The 22,489-nt window shown below is 47.1% G+C and overlaps 1 protein-coding gene across 1 annotated transcript in view; it reads right to left on the bottom strand.

Moving 5' to 3' along the window:
- DCC (DCC netrin 1 receptor) overlaps positions 1–22,489 on the bottom strand; it is a 634,807-nt gene that overhangs the window by 5,382 nt on the left and 606,936 nt on the right. The window contains exon 27 of the mRNA XM_066618048.1: positions 21,114–21,329. Coding sequence (XP_066474145.1) covers positions 21,114–21,329 — 216 coding nt within the window. The remainder of the gene's footprint in view (positions 1–21,113; positions 21,330–22,489) is intronic.

Raw genomic sequence — 22,489 nt, 5'->3', positions numbered from 1 at the left:
GATGGGACTGATTTACTTGGCATCTGTGGACTGGAACTGGACTCACTTTTGCTTGCTGCACTGGTGAGTTGCACAAGGGGGACTGATCAGCCTTAAGGGGGCACAAGGCCCAGTGGATTGGAATTTGGCAGAACATCATTGTAGCAGAAAGATAATGTGATCCCCTATTTGTGGGCACCTGCTTTTGTGAGCTTCATAAATTCTGAGTCCTTGGGGTTTCCAGAAAACTAGAGTGCTCAAACCTTTAAGTCTCTCCATTTGTTAATAACCATTTGTAATGATAATGGTTCTTAATGCCACTGTTGACTGCTGTTCACTTTACATGGTTCAAATGTTATTCTGTTATAGTTTATTAAATATTTTATTACACTATTTGGTTCAGAATATTTTTTTTCCTGTTTTCCTCCTCTAAAAACTAGGTGCGTCTTATGGTCAGGTGCGTCTTATGGAGCGAAAAATACGGTAGATTAATCCTGCAATTCAAAGCACTTACCTAGAAGGAATTTTCACTGATATATGACTCATTTCTGAGTGAATACTTGGCATAATTCAGGCACTGCTAAAAACTTCTAAAAGTTCCAGCTGAGAAAGTAATGAACAAGTTTTTCTCATAAGAACATCAGAACAGCCCCACTGGATCAGGTCATAGGCCCATCTAGTCCAGCTTCCCCTATCTCACAGCGGCCCACCAAATGCCCCGGGGAGCACACCAGATAACAAGAGACCTCATCCTGGTGCCCTCCCTTGCATCTGGCATTCTGACATAGCCCATTTCTAAAATCAGGAGGTTGCACATACACATCATAGCTTGTAACCCGTAATGGATTTTTCCTCCAGAAACTTGTCCAGGCAAGTTTTAAAGGCATCCAGGCCAGATGCCATCACCACATCCTGTGGCAAGGAGTTCCACAGACCAACTACACACTGAGTAAAAGAAATATTTTCTCTTGTCTGTTCTAACTCTACCAACACTCAATTTCTCACTGAAATCAGTGAGACTCGAATGGCCCAATTCTATCTGGAAATTATGCTGGTGGATCTTGTGATCCATAGGTGTAAGGCCAAGCCCACAGTTGCATGAGCTGCTCTGACAATGGGCAGCTTGCTACTGAAGGTTTGGGAGTCAGTAAATCCTGCATGAGCTGCAGCAGTTTGCCAAACCTCCGCTGGAGCAGGCTGGCTGTAGGGGCAGACCAGGGCAGTTAGCAGGGGAGGAAGAGATCTAGATGGCAGCCACATACACTGAGATCCTGGCCTGGACCGGCCCCTAAGGAGTCTCCTTGGACTTCTGCTAGCAAAACAGTTGGTGTAAGTCTGAGGAGTCCCACTGTAGGCCAGGTGACCCACTGAGAGGTAAGTAAAAAAAGGTTTTACTTACCTCTCCTCAACCCAAAGCATGCAGCACATGCTCCGTCAGTAACACAGCCAGGTCTGGGCTGGATAGGATTGGGCTAAAAGATGTTTAATTTTGACTGGATCCTTCCAATGTTTGAGATTCAGGTTCGAAATATATTCAATACATATATTAAATACTTTAGGCTTGTTTTTTTTCAGGGGGGGAGGTTTGTTTGGGGGGGACTCTCTGACTTTTGAATCGTGAACCCTTCCCTCAAAGCAAATCCAAGCCAATGGTAATTCAACAGTTTTGAAAGAAGCTTCTTTCGCATCTCCAAGGAAGCATGTTTCAAAACACATCTCCGATGAAGAGGTTTTTTACAACACTGTGGAGGCCAGTGAAAAGGTGCTGCACAGGTAGAATTGTTAAGAAGCTGGTCTCGGATGACTTTAGGGATTGTGACAGGACAGAAGGAAGAGGCTATCCAGTACTTGATCAACCCCTAATGCAGTGATGGTCCTGTGCTACCACTGCTTCCCGCCACCACCTGGCAAACCAAGGCTGATTTGGATGCTAATCAGTTAGATTAATGCAGTAGCAGTGATAGAGGTGGAGCATCTGCTCCTCTCCATGCCAATTTAAGATGCCCAGATGTACTGTCCCTTGATGCTGCTGTGGGTAGGAGGCATCTGGGAATTGTTAAATAGCCCCGGGGAATGAAAGAGTACTGTCTACTGCTGTCACCTGCTCCCCTCCAGTTCCTTGCAAGTCACCCCCTTGGATTTATTACAGGCAGCAGAAAGCACTGGTAGCAGTAGACCATCCTGCTCTTCGCCCAGTGCCATTTTGCAAATCCTGCTGCAATTGCTGCCCATTGTTGCCCGGTAAGGACCCAGGACAGGCAGGCTTACCAGGAGGCAGCGTGAAGCAGGTGGCATGCTGAACATTAGTCCACTTTCTGGTTCCTGGGCACCATAGAAAGAAACACTGTGTGATAAGAGAGAAAAGCCTCATTGCACCCCACCTTACTTTTTCTGGTCTAAAGCCTCTGGCTTGGCCAGAGGTGTGAGGTTTTGGAGTGAGCAGTAGGACAAGGGCCAAAGGGCTCTTGGCTCTTAGCCCTGGGGTCGAGCCAGTTTGCAGCACTAGTTCTCCCCTCAGCTGTGCCACTCTTGATCGGCGAGGGAAAATGGGCAAAAGCACCTTGGGCAGAAGCACTGGGCTTGTAAAAAAACAGCAACATCACCAGCAAGCGTAACCACAGAGGCGGTGACAACAACAAGGCTGCTGGAAGGGTTTGTTTTTAAGTTTTATAACTTAAAACTTACAGGGAGTTTTAAGTTGGAGGAGTAAGGAACATCTTGGTATTAGCAGTGGGATTAACAGCAGTGGCAGCAGTGAAATCTTCAAGTTGTCAATTGATTCCTTCACCCACTGAAGTTTGGGGGGGGGGGTTACTCCCTGGATGAGCCCTTGGTGGTGAGATGTCACTTGAGGGGACTTCTTAGAGTCACATCTTTGGAGAGCACTGAGTGTGGGGGCTCTTCCCTCTGACCTTTTCTTGCCAACCCTGAGACCCCTGTGAGAGGGCAGGGGAAACTGGTGGAGTAGGAAGCTGGGGGTTCACTGTGGGACTTGGTTCAGAGCCCCCCAAAAGCTGGAACTGACATTACTCAGAGCCCTCTTTAAATCTGGGTAAATCAAGAAGCAAATCAGGGTGTGCACTACTGATACAGTAAGAACATAAGAACAGCCCCACTGGATCAGGCCATAGGCCCATCTAGTCCAGCTTCCTGTATCTCACAGCGGCCCACCAAATGCCCCAGGGAGCACACAAGACAGCACAAGACCTGCAAGGCCTCCTGGGAATTGTAGTTTAAGAACATAAGAACAGCCCCACTGGATCAGGCCATAGGCCCATCTAGTCCAGTTTCCTGTATCTCACAGCGGCCCACCAAATACCTCAGGGAGCACACCAGATAACAAGAGACCTCATCCTGGTGCCCTCCCTTGCATCTGGCATTCTGACATAACCCATTTCTAAAATCAGGAGGTTGCACATACACATCATGGCTTGTACCTCATAATGGATTTTTCCTCCAGAAACTTGTCCAATCCCCTTTTAAAGGCGTCCAGGCTAGATGCCATCACCACATCCTGTGGCAAGGAGTTCCACAGACCTACCACACGCTGAGTAAAGAAATATTTTCTCTTGTCTGTTCTAACTCTCCCAACACTCAATTTATGTCCCCTGGTTCTGGTGTTATGTGAGAGTGTAAAGAGCATCTCCCTATCCACTCTGTCCATTCCCTGCATAATTTTGTATGTCTCAATCATGTCCCCCCTCAAGCGTCTCTTTTCTAGGCTGAAGAGGCCCAAACGCCGTAGCCTTTCCTCATAAGGAAGGTGCCCCAGCCCAGTAATCATCTTAGTCGCTCTCTTTTGCACCTTTTCCATTTCCACTATGTCTTTTTTGAGATGCGGCGACCAGAACTGGACACAATACTCCAGGTGTGGCCTTACCATAGATTTGTACAACGGCATTATAATATTAGCTGTTTTGTTCTCAATACCTTTCCTAATGATCCCAAGCATAGAATTGGCCTTCTTCACTGCCGCCGCACATTGGGTCGACACTTTCATCGACCTGTCCACCACCCCCCCCCCAGATCTCTCTCCTGATCTGTCACAGACAGCTCAGAACCAGTGGTGGGATTCAAATAAATTAACAACAGGTTCTATGTCCTAATGAGCAACTCAGCTTCAATTGTCTGCTGCAAAGGAAGTTGAAAGACTACAGCTGCACTCCTATACTGCACAGTACACACTTTCCTGGGAGTAAGTCCCATTGAACATAATGGGACTTACTTCTGAGTAGACAGTCATAGGATTGCACTGTAACTTTAACCAAGTTACTGTAACCCAATGTCTAAATCCAAATTGCAAGGCTGCAATTCTGTCCTCTATAGTCATACTTACAGGCCTCTGGCCACTAGTTTCCAAGGAGGATAAACATGCGGCTGACATGCACACTTCAAATGGACATTTTTTCTTGAATTCTCAAGGCAGTTGTATAATGAAATCAGGAAGGCACCAAGAAGAGGAGGTGGGAACTGCCAGGGCTCCAGGTTACCAACCTCTGGAGACACCACAGCAGCATAGCACCTTCACATCTGCACAAACCAACTTGCTGCACTGGGCTTTGAGCTGGGCCACCTTCCTTCTCAGTGGGAACTTGGTGATTTTTACCAGAGCAGTCAATCCTCTCAAGGATCTGGTTCACTTTTAGTGGTGAACATCTGGTCAGCAAAAGTGCACTGAGCACATAGTCTGACACCTCATCATCAACCAAAAGCAACAACAGCATAGTAACATCTTTATATCTCCCCTTCTTTTTTGTTCTATTACAGCATTCCTCAGCATCTGCCTCTCGCCCGCTGTACCATTTTGCATGGCCCACCTCTGGGAAGTACAACTGGAAGTAACTGGAATGACTTTATCACCAGTTATTTCCATGCTAAGAGGCCAGACATGATGCAACAAACCACGGTAAGAGAGAGGCTCAGGCTACAATCCTATCCACTTTTTCCTGGTAGTAAGTCCCATTGACTATAATGGAACTTACTTCTGAGTAGACATGCATAGGATTGGGCTCCCAGGGTAGATGGGAAGGCTTTTTTGAGTGCAAGAAAAGCAGAACTGAGCCTCCTACCACTGTTTGTTGCATCGTATTGCTGGTCTCACTGCCAGGCAGTGGAGGTCTGGGGGGGTCCTGCCATGAGTACCACTGGGCACCACCTCAAGTACCACTGGTGGTATGAGTACTACTGGTTGAGAAATGCTGCTCTATTGCTTTTACCACCCAGCCCCAAAAAGAATTCCAATGAACTCTAAAGCTTCCCCCTCCAACTTCCAACTCTGCAATCCAATGCACGTCTACTTAGAAGCCCAACAAGTTCAAGGGGAGTTGTTGACTTCCAGGGTTTGAGAGAGAATGGCAGCCTTGAAGGACAGTTTCACAAATGAGCAAAAAGGTACTATGAGGGGACTATTTTTCTAGGTTGCTTTCTGACAGGCAACAGCAGATACCCATCACTTTGGTCTACTCTAGTAGTGAGTCTCCCACAAGTTTGAGGGCTGCTACTGACCAGGGAGTGCAAAGCAGGGGCCTGCAGTGGGTGGGGAGGCAGGTGAGGCAGAACCTCCCCACCACAGTCCTTCGAAAGTGTTGCAGCTGTGTAGGTGCCCAGCACCCACAACCCAGCCCAAAAATGAAAATTGAAAGCACATGTAACAAGCCTTGCAGGTTTTGAGGTTCACCCTGATCACAAGTTCTTCCCAGTGCTTCTCCAGTTCTTTTTCATTAGGTGATAAGACCTAAACCCAATTTGCAAACTTGTTCAAAAAATCTTCAATTTCTAGTCAGCCTGGCATTTCACTTGCATGGGGGGAGGGAGAATAACCTAAAGGAACTTTTCTTCGAGAGAAGGAGCAATGCTAACTGTACCATCCTCAGCACACTGGGAATAGCAGCCCAATCCTATGCAAGCCTACACAGGAGCAAATCACATTCTATAGTCAATTTGGCTTGCTTCCCAGGTGTGAGTAGGATTGCAGCCTAAGGGTTATCCAACTTTCCAGAGCCAATGCAGCCCCGAGGTAAGGGAACAAACATTTCGTTGTCACAAGGAAACCTCCAGGACTTGGTGCTGGAAAGTTACAGTTAAGAGGACTTAGGACCTAATCCTATCCAATTTTCCAGTGCCAGTGCAGCTGTACCAATAGGGCATGCACAGCATCCTGTGGTGGGGGGCAGGGAACATTTTTTCCCTGAAATTATAGAATAAAGAGTAGGCAATAATTACTGTTAAAATAGGGGAGGGGGTCAGGGCTGCATAAGAACATAAGAACAGCCCCACTGGATCAGGCCATAGGCCCATCTAGTCCAGCTTCCTGTATCTCACAGCAGCCCACCAAATGCCCCAGGGAGCACACCAGATAACAAGAAACCTCATCCAGGTGTCCTCCCTTGCATCTGGCATTCTGACGTAGCCCATTTTTAAAATCAGGAGGTTGCACCATACATGTCATGGCTTCTAACCTGTGATGGACTTTGGAAATTTGTCCAATCCCCTTTTAAAAGCATCTAGGCCAGGTGGCATCTAGGCCATCACCACATCCTGTGGCAAGGAGTTCCACAGACCAACCACATGCTGAGTAAAGACATATTTCCTTTTGTCTGTCCTAACCCTCCCAACACTCAATTTTAGTGGATGTCCCCTGGTTCTGGTGTTTTGTGTGAGTGTAAAGAGCATCTCTCTATCCACTCTGTCTCTGTCCATCCCCTGCATAATTTTGTATGTCTCAATCACGTCCCCCCTCAGGTGCCTCTTTTCTAGGCTGAAGAGGCCCAAATAGCCTTTCCTCATAAGGAAGGTGCCCCAGCCCAGTAATTAGCTTAGTCCAGGGGTTGGCAACCCACCTGCTCTGGGCAGCAGCAGCAGGAGGTGTGGAGCTGCACCTGCACTTCACAGGGGAAGGCAAGTCTTCCCTTGGCTCCTCTCACTGGGGACCTTGAGCCCATCCAAGCTGGAGAAGTGTGCCAGGGAGACATAAGCGATCTTCAGTCCCTTCCTGTGTGAGAGATGGGGGGGGGGGGGTTTGATGTCTCTTAGGGGCAAAAAGTCTTCTGGGGAGAGCCACTGGTGGGGTGAGACACTGGGAGACTGACCCTCTTGCCTGGATCAAAGGTAGAGGGGGAGCTCCAAAAACTTCTGCAGTCTGGAGCTGGAAGGAGGAGGTGCCCCTTGGAGGTCCTGGGCTGCATTTCATTCTCCTCCAGACTGACAATGCAATGCTAGGCATGCCAATCAGAAGTAAGCCCCATTGTGTTCAATGGGGCTTACTCCCAGGAAAGTGTGGATAGGATCGCAGCCTCAGTGACGAAGATGAGATGCTTCCTTCTTCGCCTTCTGACTGACAGTGTCTACTCAGAGGTAAGTCCCACTGTATTCAATGGGGCTTACTCCTAGGAAAGTGTGGCAGAGTTTGCCACACTTTCCTGGGAGTAAGCCCCATTGAACACAATGGGGCTACGTAGGCACTGAGCACAATCCTAACCAGGTCTACTTAGAAGTAACTCCTATTTTGTTCAATGGGGCTTACTCTCAGGAAAGTGTGGTTAGGATTGCAGCCACTGTCAATCAGAATGTGAAGAAGGAAGCATCTCATCTTCGTCACTGAGGCTGCGATCCTATCCACACTTTCCTGGGAGTAAGCCTCATTGAACAAAATAGGAGTTACTTCTGAGTAGACCTGGTTAGGATTGTGCTCAGTGCCTACGTAGAGGTAAGTTCCATTGTGTTCAAAGGGGCTTGCTCCCAGGAAAGTGTGGCAAACTCTGCTGGGGCTGCAATCCTCAGGGCGATGGACGGGCAGCTGAACTGCTCCTAGTCAGTGAGGCTGCACGCTGACTGCTCCTGTTGCCCTCGTTAGCGGGAGGGGACACATGGCGGCAGGGGGGGCTCGCCCTCGCGGGCAGCGGGGGCTCTTTGAGTGGGAGCGGCTCCAGCGTCCCCCTCTTCCTCCTGCACCCCCGACCCACCGGGAAAGCTGAGCCAGCTAGCTCAGCCGGGGAGGACAGGTGCAGGGCGGGCAAGTGCTCCTGTTTCCCTCGTTAGCGGGTGGGGACACATGGCGGCGGGGGGGGGGCTCGCCCTTGGGGGCAGTGGGGGCTCTTTGGGCTCCAGCGCCCTCCTCTTCCTCCCGGGCCCCCGACTCACCGGGAGTGCTGAGCCTAGCCGGGGAGGAGAGGCGCGTGGCGAGCAGCTGAACTGCTCCTCATCAACGAGGCTGCAGGCTGGCCGTTCGCGCCCTCTCCTGCATTCTCCGCGCAGTCGCAGGAGGGTCATAGCTGCGCGTGCGCTCCCCAGCCAACAACCGGTTCTCCGAACCAAGAGGTGAACTAGGAGGCGGTACTATAGAACCGGGGCGAACCGGCTCAATCCCACCACTGCTCAGAACCCATCAGCCTATATCTAAAGTTTTGATTTTTTGCCCCAATGTGCATGACTTTACACTTACTGACATTGAAGCGCATCTGCCATTTTGCTGCCCATTCTGCCAGTCTGGAGAGATCCTTCTGGAGCTCCTCACAATCACTTCTGGTCTTCACCACTCAGAAAAGTTTGGCAGTCAGAATGAAGGCTCTGAATTGGCTAGCCCTGGTACAAATAATAGGAACTGAGCCTTCAACAGAGGGGGGACTATACAACTCCAAGGGATAATTTTCAGCACTGGAGATGGCAAGCTCTCCAAAGATTACCTTGGATTGATTTGGAAATGATCCAAGCAGTGACATAGCTAGAGGGGGTGCAAAGGGGGTGAATGCCTCCGTTTTGTTCCCCGAACCAGAAAAGCTCCCAAGGGGAGGGGAAGGTGCCACTTGCACGCGGGGGTGAGTCTCCCTGCAAACATAGTGCTCTGCACCCCCTCTAGCTACACCACTGGATCCAAGGTCCTCTAAAAATTTTGAAGACCTCAAGTAATTTTTTCCATGTCAGTCCTATGCCTGGATTAAGCATTTGGCCCATCACTTCCTAAAGTACCCATAGGGGGTTGTTTCCTTTCCTTCAGTTTTTGCCCCAAACCATTTTGGTTTGTCCCCTAACAAGTCATGCAGTGAAGCCACAGAACTCCCCCACCCCGGGTTTCGTCACCGATTTAAGTTCCATGCCATTAGATGGAAGTGGGAGAAGCCAGCAATTCTATTCTACCTGAGTTGGAGAAGAATTCAGGAGGTAATAAAGTTCACTTCTCCTCTGAAGTGGGCTTTCATCAACTCCAGAAGTTCATTTGTGAGTCTGATTCAGGAGAACATAGCCCACATTCTTCTATCAGTTCTCTTTCAAGCTACAATTCTTAGAACTCATTCAAGGAAAGTTATTATGGGAAGATTGCCCTAAAACAAATATAGGTGCACAGCGTAGGTAGGTGTGTAGTACAGATATGACTAAATGTTCATAATTTTTGTTGTAGCTAATACCATGAATAATTCTTTCAACAACAAGAGAGAAAGGATGTGAAGAGAATGTTGAAAAACACATATTGGATTTCTTTCTTTTTCCTTTTTAAAAAACTCATTTTTGCATTAATTTTAATTAAATGCGTACAAGGGTTGCACTGGGAAAAGCTCAATGATATTCAAAGCAAGACTGTAAATTAGAGACCCAAATTGCACTTTGTCAGCTGTAAGTACCTTTCCACAAGAAAGCGTAAGACAAAAAGTAAGCCAGACATTCCCTGTATGCCTGGATCTCTTTGATAATACAAATTTAACAGAAATGAAAAAGGGAAAGCTAAAGAAAGAGACTTAAATAAACTCTTCAGAAGATACAATCGTGTTGCTATCTTCACTGTAATAAATGAGTTCTTTAATAACTGGTTTTGCAGAACTTTATGGAACCTCAGAGAAAGAATAGAAGATATAGTCATCCCTAGAAGATAACAGTTTTCTTAGCTGTGCAAATTCATATCCAAGGGGAAAAAGGGAAGGGGAGAAACTGTGTTTAGCTAGGATTGCTAGAAACCATTTTGATGCTTTCAGTTGGTTCACATACAGTCTAAGAGCTATGGTGCAGAATCAGAGCTGGAGACAAAGGCCAGCATTATTGGACAGATGCCAAGGACCCCAAAAGGGCTTAATGCCAATCTCTGATTTTACTTCTGTGCTCATAGCCTTGCCATGGTGTGATGAAGCAGCACTCTCAGGGCCCACTTGAAAAACCATGAAGGACAGTTTGCTGAAGGTCTCCTGAAACCTAGATCTGGGTCTGACCAGCACTTTTGTTTCTTTTTATCTGAACTAAAGATGTGCAGCTTGTGTGTATGGCTCTAAGCTTCTGCTAAGACAGCACAAGCTAGACTTAATTATGTGATTTAAAGCAGGACCGACAGCAAGAGATCTCAGATCCACAAGCTTTAAGGAAGGTTAGAGTGATCACAACCCCCGTTGGCTTGGAGAAAGCCCAGCCAGACTGCTGAAAAATTCCACAGATGGACACATCTTGCATGCACAGCACATTTGACCCTGTAAACAACAGCCATTTGGGGGGGCTTCCTTATTCTTAGCGACACAAAAGAAGGCTCTCCATAAGAACATCCCCGCTGGATCAGGCCAAAGGCCCATCCAGTCCAGCTTTGTGCATCTCACAGTGACCCACCAGATGCCTCAGGAAGTATACAAGACAACAAGAGACCTGTATCCTGGTGCCCTCCCTTGTTTGTTCTAGGAAAAACGACAATCATAGCTCTCCCCACCAACTCCATGGCTTCTTACCACTTGGACAATACATAGCGATATAAGTTACGTGCACCCTGCACACTGGTTCCCGCATGGGACATTTTAGGTGAACCAACTGTATGCAGCTCAGCCCTAAGCTAAATGTGCATTTGGCTGGATCAGTGCCAATAATACACTGAAACAGGACAGGTGACATCAATGGGGCTTGGGATGAATTCTTCAGTTCTGATGTTTATGCTACACTCTAATTTTGTTTTGCTGTTCAGGTCTAAGTGGCATTATTAATTGATGCAAAAGAAATTACAGGACGTGTTGTTTTTCCTAGAACAAACCAGTCGTTCAAAACCCATTTATGTCTGGCACATCAAACATATGTATGGGAAAATGAAATGTGCTAATATATGCCTAGCACAAAGAATATTTACACCTGTGAGCCTGGGACAGGGTGGAAATGGACTGAAATCATGTTACTTCTGTAACTCATTAATTGACATAACTGTGCCTTCTGTGCGCAAAGGCAGGTGGTTCCATTTGGGTATCGCTAATGAGAAACCACAATGTCAATTAAGGCTCCCTACCCCACTTTCAGACTGAGATGAGGAACAGATAATAATTAAAGTGTGTAACTAAACCAAGAACCAGAAATGAGAAATGAATAAAGAAGCAATCCTTGGGGAAAGTCCCTTTATCATTATTGTTGGAGACAGGGTGGACAACTAACAGTCCGTAGCCCTTTCTAGGCCCTATCCTGATTTCTTGCATCCTGCCCCAACATCACAATGAAATTAGCCTATGAGTCTTTTGGATGGCCCGTAGTAACTCCATTCCATCTGCTGTTCTCTGGGGCAGATTTAATGGTAATCCTCTTCATGAAAGAATTTGTCCATGTTCTCAGCGTGTTGTAGAAACGTTAGCCCATCTTCTTTTCCATTGTCCGCTTCATTATGAGGCCAGGAGGAAATGTCCAGCTCTCCAACCCTATCTCAATTTTTTCTTGGAGGATTCTGTTATATTGCAAGTCTTATTAGCTTCCACTGACCCTAACACCATTTTTCAGATAGCCACATTTATCTCGCAAATTGTGGCGTCTAATTTGAAGCGTGCCGCCATTTCTTTGAAGTCTCTGAATTCTGGGAGTTAATTGCAAGTTGGTATGTTATAAGTAGACGAACTGTTAGTTGTATGAAAGTGTTTAATGATTTCTTAACTGTATGCCAATAAAGGTACTGAAACCATGAGTCTTTTGGATACTAGTTCTGATGTAGCAAGTATCCATGAAAAGGGATACTGCAGAATGGATTCTGAGATGGTTATACCCTGAGCTTTTCATCCAATGGTTGCAAGTGAGGGGCAGGGCAGGACCCTCCTTGGCAAAGAGGTCCAGAGTGGTAATCAAAATTGCCAGACAGTAACAATGGCCGGGAGCATCTTTTACACCTTAGATTGGTGCACCTTTCCTGGAGATCTGGCCATAGTTATTCATGTCATAGTATCATCCAAGTTGGACTACTATATTTCACATAGGCTGCCCCTAAAGGCAGTTTCAGAACTTTTAACAGGTGAAAAATGCTGTAGCAATTACTAATTTATTTTCTGGCACAAAGTATTCATGCTGACCTTTAAAGCCACAAACTATCTGAAGCCGGAATACCTGAAGGGTCACATTATCCCTCATATAGCTACCCACATGCTATGATCAACAACTGAGGCACTGCTATGTGCCATCCTGAGCTACCTGCCTTCAGAGGTCAGATGAATGGACAGAAGAGACAAGGTTTTGCTTTTCTCTCATTTCCAAATGCAGTGACCGTGGCATATCCCTCCAAGGAACTGGTCTGCACGCCAAATCTCTGCGCACCTGACACCAGCAAACCTGGGTCAAGATCTTTTGGTGCCTTATCCTGGATGGGAAACAGTCTGACTCCCCTGCTGAAGAAGGTGGCCATTGCTGAAGACAGAATTACCCAGTAATGGTTTCAACTCTTGTTTTTCAAAACACCAGCCAATATACTTTTCTATACTGGGGCGACTTATCTTCTAGAACAGGGGTGCCCAAACCCTGGCCCTGGGGCCACTTGCGGCCCTCGAGGCTTCTTAATGCGGCCCTCAGAGAGCCCCCAGTCTCCAGTGAGCCTCTGGCCCTCTGGAGATTTGTTGGAGCCTACACTGGCCCGATGCAACTGCTCTCAGCATGAAAGCAACTGTTTGACGTCTCGTATGAGCTGTGGGATGAGGGCTCCCTCCACTGCTTGCTGTTTCACGTCTGTGACGCAACTGTGGCAGTGAAGGAAAGGCCAGCCTTGCTTTGTACAAGGCCTTTTATAGGCCTTGATCTATTGCAAGTCCTTCATTCATTCATATGTTCATCTTTAATATATCCATTTATGTAAATTTATTCAAATTTAAAATGTAAATTAATTCTTTTTTTCCTCTGGCCCCCAACACAGTGTCAGAGAGATGATGTGGCCCTCCTGCCAAAAACTTTGGACACCCCTGTTCTAGAAGGAAGGAGGTCAGACCAGGGAACCATGCCACCAGCTCCTAAAGAGATGATCAGTTGCTTAAGGGGAGGGGCTGAAAATCACTTTTTATTTATTTTGCCTTTTATAACTTTTACTTTAGGATTCAGTTGCAAACTGCCATGAATACCTTGGCAGAAACGTAGTATTTAAATACAATCAATTAACGTGACCTTTGCAAATTACAGTTCAGGTGCACTCAGTAGTATGTGCACCAAGGGTTAAACAACCTGCTACTTGGGGGGGGGGGCATTGCTGCCCAATCACCATTAAAGCTACCGTGGCTTGAGCAGCTGGTAAAGTGAATTTTTTTTAGGTGAGTCCCAATGCTAAGACAAGGACATCTGCAAGAGGGCTCTGAAGGCCTTAGGAGTGGACCTCAACAGGTGGGAAATACTGGCCTCTGAGCGGCCCGCTTGGAGGCAGACTGTGCAGCATGGCCTTTCCCAGTTTGAAGAGGCCAACAGTCTGAGGCAAAGAGGCAAAAAAGGAAGGCCCATAGCCAGGGAGACAGACCAGGGACAGACTACTTGCTCCCAGTGTGGAAGGGATTGTCACTCCCGAATTGGCCTTATCAGCCACACTAGACGCTGTTCCAGAACCACCATTCAGAGTGCGATACCATAGTCTTTCAAGACTGAAGGTTATTCTCAACCTGAAATTAATTCTGTGACATATCCCCAATGCTAAGATGTTTGAGAACCACCACTGTGGACAGTAGTACTAGGAGGGGGCCTGTTATTTTTAAGGAACACAAGCATTACATTGTACAAAGTTAGTTGCACAGTTGCATTGGAGTTTATAATATGTAAACAATTAAACTGGCCAAACAGCTCCTATTCTTTAGTTCTCCTAATGAAAAGGGCAAAAAGAAAAGAGCGACTGGCATGTAGAAGGATGTAACAGTAAGGATGCACTCCTAGGCACGCTTATTTGGGCTTAAATCCCAATGAATACCAGAGGAATGTACTTCTCAGTAGTCATTGTGCTGTACCTAAACTAAATTGGCCAATTATACAATTAATCAAACCAATGGCCCCCAATTCCCAATGTTTTCTCTGATGTTTCAAAGTGCCAAAAGGAAAAAAAAAAAAATGAAAGGGAAAACAAGAGTGAAAGCAAAACCTCCCAAACAAAGAGAGGGTAATACTGATCAGCTCCCTGCACTGCACAGACACAGCAGGAGTTTACTGTAAGGAAGTTTTATTTCCTCCATAGGGTTATTAAACATTTCATTAGCTCATTAGTTGGACGATATATGGCTGCCAGGTGCAAAATGCCGGCCAGCTTATTATTACTGGAAGGCCTCCCTGAGCATATTAGAGAAAGTATGCTTTAATGCTTCAGAACCATTTCACGCAGGTGCGCACACAAGAAAGTCCTGAACAGACGCAAAGTTCTCCACCATCCCATTGCTCTGATGCCACAAAATGGACAGTCTTTGCATGCACTGTTCTGGGGTAAGCTGAAAAGCTGACATGTTTTGCCCTCCAGTACTTTAATTCTGCTGGGAGATTTTTTGGGTGAGTTGCTGGAGAAAGGGGCTGGAAGTAAACTTGTATAGCTCCTGTCAAAATAACTTCCAGCCTGTTATTTTGTGATATTTTTGTTGGCCCTAATAAATTTACTACCCTGTGGTGGTTTTCAAATATTACAAAGATCCCATAAATCCACCCCATGCTCTCTCCTATTCAAAGTTAACATGATAATGCAGCCCCTGGAACTTCTCACCACTAGAAAATTGGAGCTCATAACAAGACTCACAGTCCAATCTTGAGCTGCCTGTGTACCTATGGATGCTGGACAGCCACTAGGGTCTTCTTGGAAAAGGGAACATTTGTCCCCTTCCCCTGGGGAAAGGCCCAAGTCCTGCAATGGGGTTACTCAAGACTGTGCTGGCTATTTTGATGGCAGAGTTGAGAGGTTCCATGCTGGGCCAGGAGGCCTGACACAGGGTTCTGGATCTGGCAGAGCAGAGCTCCAACAGTCCCCCCACGGCCTGTTTATGGCACCCAGAATCTCAGCCGGAATGGCTGCAAGTTGCAGCCACTTCAGCTGCGATTCAGTGCTGTTCTGGACCACCCCCTCCTCCTTTATAAAGGAGGAGAGGATGGGGCAGCCTAGAATGGCATCCTGCCAGAGGTTGGGACTCCTGGTACACTACTGCTCTAGGCCGCCCCTGCCTCTCCTTCTATAAAGGTGACCCAGAATGGCGCTGAATCATGGATGACCCAGAATGTCGCTAAATCATGGCCGGAGTGGCTGCAACTCGCAGTCACCCCATCCGCAATTCTGGGTCACGTCTTTTGTCTCCTTGGACGAGAAGAAAGATGTGGCCCTGAGTGGCAGCACACAAGGAGTTGCAACTCCCAGCACGCTGCCGCTCTAGGCTGCCCCCCCTCTTCTCCTCCTTTATAGGAGGAAAGGAAAGAAGCAGCCTAGAGTGGCAGTGCACCAGGGAGGTGCAAATGCCACTCTAGGTTGCTTCTTTTCTTTCCTCCCATAAAGGAGGAGAGGAGGGGGGCAGCCTAGTGTGGCAGTGCGCCAGAAGTTATGCTGCCACTCTGGGCCATGTCTTTCTTCTCCTCCACGGAGACAAAAGACACAGCCCAGAGAGTAGTGGAAGGGAAACTCCTGCCCCCCCCCATTTATATTTGTCTTGGGTAACCTCAAAAGATCAGGTCCTACAGAAGTATTAGAAAAATGGAAAAGCTTGAAACTGTTGCTAAAAAAGTGAACATTAATACATACTATGCTCAATGTGTTCTGATGCTGACAGAATACTCCCTGAGGAAACTGCTGTAGTTGTTGTCATTCCTAGAAGATAGTGCAGGACTTGTTTGCCCTTGAGGAGAACAAATGTTAGAACACATTGAACATTCCATACACCATAATAAAGAGGGCAACTCCGTGGAGGGCTGTAACCATGGCAACATGGTAGCAACATGGAAACTTCACATACAGAGGCAGGACACTGGATTATGGGGACACATAATTGGGATAACCATCATGGTCATACCCCCATGGAAGTACCTTATTGGTTAACAGGGACGAGCAATGTGAGTGTAGAAGGTGAGGCAGAACCACTACATTGGAGTCCATGGAAAAGCACTGCAGGTGCCCTGCCTGCTTACACCTGAGGAGTCTCATCTTACACCTGAGGAGGATCTCCTTACACCAGCTTTCTCTGGTTTAAGGAGAGCCTCTCCAGGTATAAGTGGGTAGGGTAGCCATGGTGTTTTCTGCCACACCCACATTGCAAGTCCCTGCTGGTCACAGATTTTTGGTCTCACTCAGAAACACAGTTGTTATGCTCTTTAAAAATTCTCACTTCCATTTCTTCACAAAGGGCTAAAGTTATGGATCTGTGATGTAATAAGAAAAAACTGCCATTTCAAGAGGTCACATTTTCTTTCTTTTCACACACATAACCGCCACACACAAGACAAATGGGCGCCTAATCCCCATTTGCTTCAAGTGCCGCCGATCATTTCAGCAGCTAAAAGGGGATTTTTCACTTGTGAAGGAAGGGAAGGAAAATGTCCTCCGTTCTCCGGTCCTTTGTAGAATTTATGTCAGATCTATAATGCAATGACCTCAACAGAAAATAAGCTCCACCAGGCATTTTATATTGAAGCTGAAAGAGGACTGCACCAGAGCACTTTCTCGTCTAGGGCCGTGATTTGCAAAGGGAATTGGCTGCAGCTTCCACAAAGGGAATGGGGAAAGAAAATGTGATCTTCAGATCAAAAAAGAAGAATCTGAGCCATCTTGCTAAAGAGAGGAATTGAAGGAGACTTGCAGAACAATTCTATGATGTTCACTTGGAAGCCGTTCCAAGTTCTTTTCAGTGGGACTTACTCCCAGGAAACTGTGCTTAAGATTGCAGCCAGATTTCTTTCGCTAATGATGGACAGAATCTCTTTTCAAAGTCGCTAATGTAATCTTTTTTTTAAAAAAAACCAAACACCACCTCAAGTATGGTCAGTGTAATGTGGAAAATGATTTACATTTAAAAATAGTCTTTAGAGCATGGTAATTCAACTGGAATGGTCTGGCAAAAACCCATTTTCTTGTTCCTAGTTCCCCAGATCTAGGGAGCCAAGGGCAAACATCAGAGCCATGGGAGAGCCAGACCTAGGGAGCCATGGGCAAACAGAGGCAAACATCAGAATTTTTGAGTTCTATGATTCTCTAGTTTCATGGTGTTCTAAGCACACATCTTGGCATCCTTAACACAACTTCATTAAGAATAAGGAGGGGAGAGCCCCAAAGTGCTTGCCCTGAAAATCAATTGCATCCCTTCATTACTATCAATCACCAGAAACTCTTAAGGACATCCTCTGAGTGCTCAAGAGTAAACCAAGCTACGTTGTTGGGAGCCCTCAGCCTGCTATGGTATAGCTCCCCACGTCCCACTGGGCACTCGTGTCACTGACACTAAGAGTGAAGTGGTTGGCCTGGTTGATCTGGGGTGGTGGGCCTTCTGATGAGTGTGGACCCTTAGTAAATATCCTACTTGGCTGATTCCTGTCACTTTTCTGACTGTAATACTTTAAAATGCCCAGGGGCTAGCCAGCTCTCCCTGCACTGCCCAAGGGAAAAACAGTCTCATCTTGGATAAGGAGGACAGGATAGCAGATGGTGGAGGAATCTAAAACAGATGCTCTCAACATCTTTTCTTGCAGGAGATGATGGTGTTGGACTAGTACATGCCCCATCATCCCTGGTGGGGATTAATGATTGGAGTAGCCTTTCATGTTGGGCAAGTGGTGGGAGGCAGAAGGAAGGTATGGCCAGCTCACCATCTTCCCCCAATCTCATCACTCAAAGCAGCCGCCTGGTTTACAGGTGGGACAGACCTAGATAAGGCCCCAGGAGGCTCTGCAGGTGCTGGTAAGTTGCCAGCAGGGAGGGGCCATGGGCAGGGAGAGGGAGCAATGAGGTATATTGCAAGAGGAACCAAGGGGATGTGCTGGGAGAGAGAGGAGGGAAATGTGGCAGCAGTCATGTTGGATCTTACCCCCTATTTTTCTGCCTGCCCCACCTCTTGACTCTCTATATAGCTGGCATATATCCAAGGAGACCCACAGGTGATCAGACAGCCTACTGGGGAAGGTAAGTAAAAAAAACAAAAAACCTCCTGCAGGTTATCCAATTGTGTCCCCCCCCCCCCCACCGAACAGCATGTTGCACAGCCTCTGTTGTCAAGGCTTCATGCTTTTCTGCAATGGGGGATAGGACTGGGCTGTTTCTGCAATAGTTAGTTAAAAAGTTCCCTTGATATGTACAATTTGTTGGCCTTCTGTCTGCTGTCAGAAGTGGATTATTTAGTGATGGATAGCAGGTGTCTGAAGTGAAAACATGGTGCTTTTTTGATGGTTGTGTAATTCCTGTTTGTCAGGGATTAAGCAGCCGGAGAGTACAGAGCAGCTGAAAGTAATCTTGACTGGACCACATGAACTGCAAGGAAATGTAATAAAGATGTAATATAACAGCTACAGATGCCAAGGCGTTTCTCCAAAGTCAAGCTTGGGAAAGAACTTTGGGTATTCAAAGAAGTCAGGATGAGCTTCCAAAATCCCTGAAGCTCTCTTTTGAGCATAGGGGCTGCTGCTGCTGCTTCCTCCATTGCGTAAAGCATATATTGGGGGGGGGGGTGAAGATCTGGCAGGGAGGGCTTCTGAGAAGGCAAGGAATTTTTTGAGCCTTGTGTTGGCTCAGAAAAATGATCTCATAAGAACATAAGAACAGCCCTGCTGGATCAGGCCACAGGCCCATCTAGTCCAGCTTCCTGCATCTCACAGTGGCCCACCAAATGCCTCAGGGAGCACACAAGACATGACCTGCATCCTGGTGCCCTCCCTTGCATCTGGCATTCTGACCTAGCCCATTTCTAAAATCAGGAGGTTGCAAATACACGTCATGGCTTGTAACCTGTAATGGATTTTTCCTATAGAAACTTGTCCAATCCCCTTTTAAAGGCATCTAGGTTAGATGCCATCACCACATGCTGTGGCAAGGAGTTCCACAGATCAACTACACGCTGAGTAAAGAAATATTTTCTTTTGTCTGTCCTAACTCTCCCAACACTCAATTTAGTGGATGTCCCCTGGTTCTGGTGTTGTGTGAGAGTCTAAAGAGCATCTCTGTCCATCTGCTGCATAATTTTGTATGTCTCAATCATGTCCCCTCTTTTCTAGGCTGAAGAGGCCCAAATGCTGTAGCCTTTCCTCATAAGGAAGGTGCCCCAGCCCAGCAATCATCTTAGTTGCTCTCTTTTGCACCTTTTCCATTTCCAGAACTGGATGCAATACTCCAGAAAAAAATCTCATTCCCCCCCCCCCCCGCCAGATTTTTGGTGCCTCTTGGGCCTGCATAATAAACACTAGCAGTGGGTAAAGTGCTAGCAGCAGAGTGTGTAACTTGCTGGAGACCACTGAACTGATGTGGTGGTGCAACATGACCTGCTTTTTTGTTGCTTGCAGAAACATAAAACCTTCTAGTGCACAACAGCAGTTTTCAGCTATCCTCAACAGCTAGAAAATCAGGGTTTGAGCATACTAGACAAGCAGATCCCAAACTGTGGGTAACCAGTGGGTTGTGAGCCGATTTTTGGTGGGTCACGAAAAAGTTGCTGGTGCCAGCTGTGGCACCACAACGCATTCTGGGGGCTACCCTGCCAACACAACTGACGAAGTGGATGGCAGTGCTAAAAAGATTGGTAAGCACTTTGCTAGACCCACATGTCATCTGACATTCTCTGCCCTGTCCAAAGTGCAGTTCCCGTCCCAATCCATTACAGAACCAGTTCCGAAACAACTTCTCTAAGCCATGTGAAAGACGACCCAACTATTACAGTCTGTTGCCCTTTGAATTTCAAAGCAGCATGATGGCCAAGTGATGGCCCAATGTGATGGGCAAGTCTTGACTCGAGTTGAATCGTTGAGTCACCGCTACACATGACTTGACTCGAAAACGAGTCCTAACGGGGGCACTTTCTGAGTTGCCAAGTCACCCTTTAGTGACTCTAAAATACTCAAGTCATATCCCCCCTCCCTTTAAAAAGCCCACCATGTCTCGGTGGAGGGAAACATGGCTGCTGCCAGGGTGTATGTGTGTCGGAGTTCATTTTAAACACTCCCCAGATGTCCCTGCCCATCTGTAAACGGCAGGAAGAATTGGATGGACTGCAAGAGAGTGGGGACAGAAGTGGCAAGAAGAAGGGTCACATGCAGCAGCTGTAAGACTTACCAGAACAACCTGATCCTTTGCAGCCCTACTCAGAAGTAGTCCCACTTTAGCCAGTCATTCAATGAGGCTTCCCCCTTTCCACCAGCCATACGGTGCAAAGTGTGATCGCTATGAACTGTCTTCCCCCTTCCCTGCTTCTTCCCCCTCCCTGGGCTTCTCAAGCCAATTGTAAGGCAGGAATTCCCCTGGCTCCTCCTCCTGCCCCCCTCTGCCAATGAAAATATCAGAATGCCCATCCTTTGCCCAATGATAATCTGTTCCTTCCTTCCTTCCTATCACAGATGGGAAAAAGAGCTTTTTCCCATCTCCCGTTTGGTTGCATGAACCCTTCCCTGCTGCTCCCTGCTGCGCGCCCGGTCAGAATGCTGGCCCCACGAGGTTTTTCACACCACAAAAACAGTAAGCAAGCACCCCCAGATGTAAGCAGACTCGAATCAGCATGCATGGGGACGAGCACCGAGTCAGGGGGCCATGACTCAAGTCTTTTTCAGAGTCTTTCACACACACGACTCACAAGTTGCTGTCACCCAAAATCACGCCTTTTCATGACGAGTCCGAGTCATTCGAGGCAAGTTCCCAACCCTGACGATGGCTTTGCGAATATTACAAGGGAAAGATACGGAAAGGAGGGAATAAGGAAAAAGAGAAGTGCAGTCTAGTCAAACATGAATTTGTTCTCTTAAGGGCACTAGTTTCAACTCACCTGTTTGAGATAAAAGTGGTGTATAAGGGACTTTCGGTTCTATTGCACTCATTGGCGGAGGTAGCAAGGGGTTGGCAAAACTGCGGAGCGGATGCGTAGGCCGGACACATGCTGTAGGAATTGTCCTGCTTGGGGCATCCTCATTGCTGGGATGTTCAGGCTGTGTCTGCGGTAACATGGATGTCTGCTGAGGAGCTGGGGCTTCACTGACTGCGGCTGAAAGAGGATCAGAGGAAAAACCAAGGAAAATCAGCCTGAAATCCCACTTGATTTCTAAACATATATACTTTATCCTTCGTTCCTCTCTTCTTGCAACTTCTGAAAGAACTGGGATTTCCTTTTGGGGACATGCAACACGTGCAATTTTTATAACCGACCTTAAAACACTGGGGTAGTGTGGGACAGAAAGTAACAAAGGGTAACAATAAAATATTGCAGAAAATCTGGCAATAAGTTCTTCTCTATAGAGAAGTTCTTCTCTCTGGCTCCTTCATCAATATATAAGCAGTGAACTACTTGTCTTTAGGATGGATGGACTATATATTTCAGAGGGCCCTAGAGGGGGGATCCAATCTCTCTCATGCATCCCCGTGAACCTAAGAACAAAAGAATTGCCCTGCTGAATCAAATCCAAGGTTCATCTCACTCAAGACGCTTGCTTCCACCCAGATGCTTCTGGAAAGGCCACAGATTTCTCCTGCCACTGATTTCCAGTAACTGAATTCAGTGACAGCCTGCATCTGAACATGAAGGTTCAATGTTTGCACCAACAGCCATTGACTGGCCTCTCATCCATGAATTTGTGCACTACAGATACGATTTGGGTTTCTGTACATAAGTAATAGGCAGGGGCAGATCCAAGGGGGGGACACGACTGACTGGGTAGACTCCGGCTTCCGCCTGGACTTAGAGCCCAGGTCTACCAGCTCCCTGTCTAGGCTACAAGTCCAGATAGACCTGGGCTCCAAATCCAGACGGGAGCCCAGGTCAACCCAGTTGGTAGACCTAGGCTCCAAGGACAGGCAGGAGCCCAGGTCTACCCACCCTGAAAACCTTGGCCACAGAGGCCATCAAGTTCAACCCGGAGTCCAGGTCTACCCACCTGGTTGACTGGGGCTCTGGAATTGGTAGTGCTCATGGCCACCCCCCCCCCCAAACACTGGATCCACCCCATAGCTATGACTAGTTATGAAGGCTATGTGCTACCTCAAAGTTCAGAAGCAGTAAGTATCTTTCTTAGAAGAAAGCTGCAGGAGATCAATGAAGCTATTGATCAAAGGAGATCAATAGAAGCTGCAGGAGATCATTGAAAGGAGAGGGGCACTGTCTTTATCTTATGTTTGAGGACTTCCCTGAGGCAACTGCTTGGCCAGTGT

This window comes from Tiliqua scincoides, chromosome 2 (genome assembly GCF_035046505.1).
Source record: "Tiliqua scincoides isolate rTilSci1 chromosome 2, rTilSci1.hap2, whole genome shotgun sequence".
Lineage (NCBI taxonomy): Eukaryota > Metazoa > Chordata > Lepidosauria > Squamata > Scincidae > Tiliqua > Tiliqua scincoides.
The sequence above is the reverse complement of the archived record's forward strand: the minus strand, read 5'-3'. Positions and strand labels throughout refer to the sequence as shown.